Consider the following 1,397-nt stretch of genomic DNA (forward strand, 5'->3'; position numbering starts at 1 on the left):
ATTTATATGGTTTCTCTCCTGTGTGAGTCCTTTGATGGTTCACCAGGACAGATTTCGAAGAGAAATGTTTCCCACAATCTGAACACTCATAGTGTTTTTCTCCTGTGTGAGTCCTCTGGTGTGTCACCAGGCTGGAATTCCGACTGAAACTTTTCCCACACTCTGGACACTCATAGGGTTTCTCTCCCGTGTGAGTCCTCTGGTGTGTCATCAGGTTGGAATTCCGACTGAAACTTTTCCCACACTCTGGACACTCATAGGGTTTCTCTCCCGTATGAGTCCTCTGGTGTGTCACCAGGTAGTAATTCTGACTAAAACTTTTCCCACAATGACATTTATATGGTTTCTCTCCTGTGTGAGCCCTGTGGTGTGTCACCAGGTGGGAACTCTGACTGAAACTTTTCCCACAATGACATTTATATGGTTTCTCTCCTGTGTGAGTCCTTTGATGCTTCACCAGGTAGTAATTCCTACTAAAACTTTTTCCACAATGACATTTATATAGTATCTCTCCTGTGTGAGTGCTCTGATGGTTCACCAGGGGAGATTTCGAAGAGAAATCTTTCCCACAATCATAGGGTTTCTGTCCTGCATGAGTCCTCTTGTGTTTTACCATATTAGTGTGCGTGCTAAATCTTTGTCACATTGGGTTGTCTGGTAGAGCTTCTCTCCAGTATGGGTCCTTCCATGAACCATAAGGGAACTACTCTGAGTAAAGTTTTTGCCGCACTCCAAACATTTGTGTCACTTTCACTGGGTGGATCATCTCATGCATAATCAGCTGTGATCCACAACCTCTATTTTTCCCACATTAGGCAGTCTGTGGGGTTTTTTCAACACTGATATACTTGAATTCTTGAGGAGGCAAAAAATGTTTCTGATCTCTTACTCGGAGGTTCTTTGAGTCAACTCAAGGCTTCCTGAAAGGGTTTAATTAATGCCTGTCCATTTTGGCTATCCAAGGGACCTTTTCCTTCCCACTGACTTCCAGTTATGTCCACTTTTTTAAAAAATTCGATATTATCCCCCTTGACTTCTTACGTCATGTTCCCTTGAGTTGCACATGCTCTATTTTTTCCAGCTCAAAACTTTGTTCTTGTTATTCTCTCCCTTGTCTGTCGCCAGGTGAGACAGGAGAAGAGTTTTCAAAATTTCTGGAGGAAGCAGAAAAGGTTTTGATTGATGCTTTGTCTTGCATTTTAATGCTGCTTCTCATTCTCTGTGGTCCAGAGTGTTCTTCTTGGCATCCTCTTTGTCTGTAAGATTTATATTAACGGGTCAGTTTCATTATTGTTTAACAAATATTTGCAAGACAAGTGAAAGCAGCAAAAAGAAAACCCTTACATTAGCATGAAAATATCAAAATTCTAGTATAACATTATTTATGATTCATTTCG

General features: G+C 41.2%; 1 protein-coding gene across 1 annotated transcript; it reads right to left on the reverse strand.

Moving 5' to 3' along the window:
- Positions 1 to 4: 4 nt before the first annotated feature.
- LOC107301403 (zinc finger protein 436-like) lies at positions 5 to 616 on the reverse strand (the record flags this gene model as incomplete). Its single annotated transcript, XM_029287116.1, has 2 exons — positions 539 to 616; positions 5 to 253 (listed from the first exon to the last, which is right to left on the reverse strand). Coding segments are annotated over exons 1-2 (327 nt in total), but the record flags the coding sequence as incomplete, so codon positions are not given.
- Positions 617 to 1,397: the final 781 nt, after the last annotated feature.

This window comes from Protobothrops mucrosquamatus, unplaced genomic scaffold (genome assembly GCF_001527695.2).
Source record: "Protobothrops mucrosquamatus isolate PMUCROS unplaced genomic scaffold, P.Mucros_1.0 scaffold12333, whole genome shotgun sequence".
NCBI lineage: Eukaryota > Metazoa > Chordata > Lepidosauria > Squamata > Viperidae > Protobothrops > Protobothrops mucrosquamatus.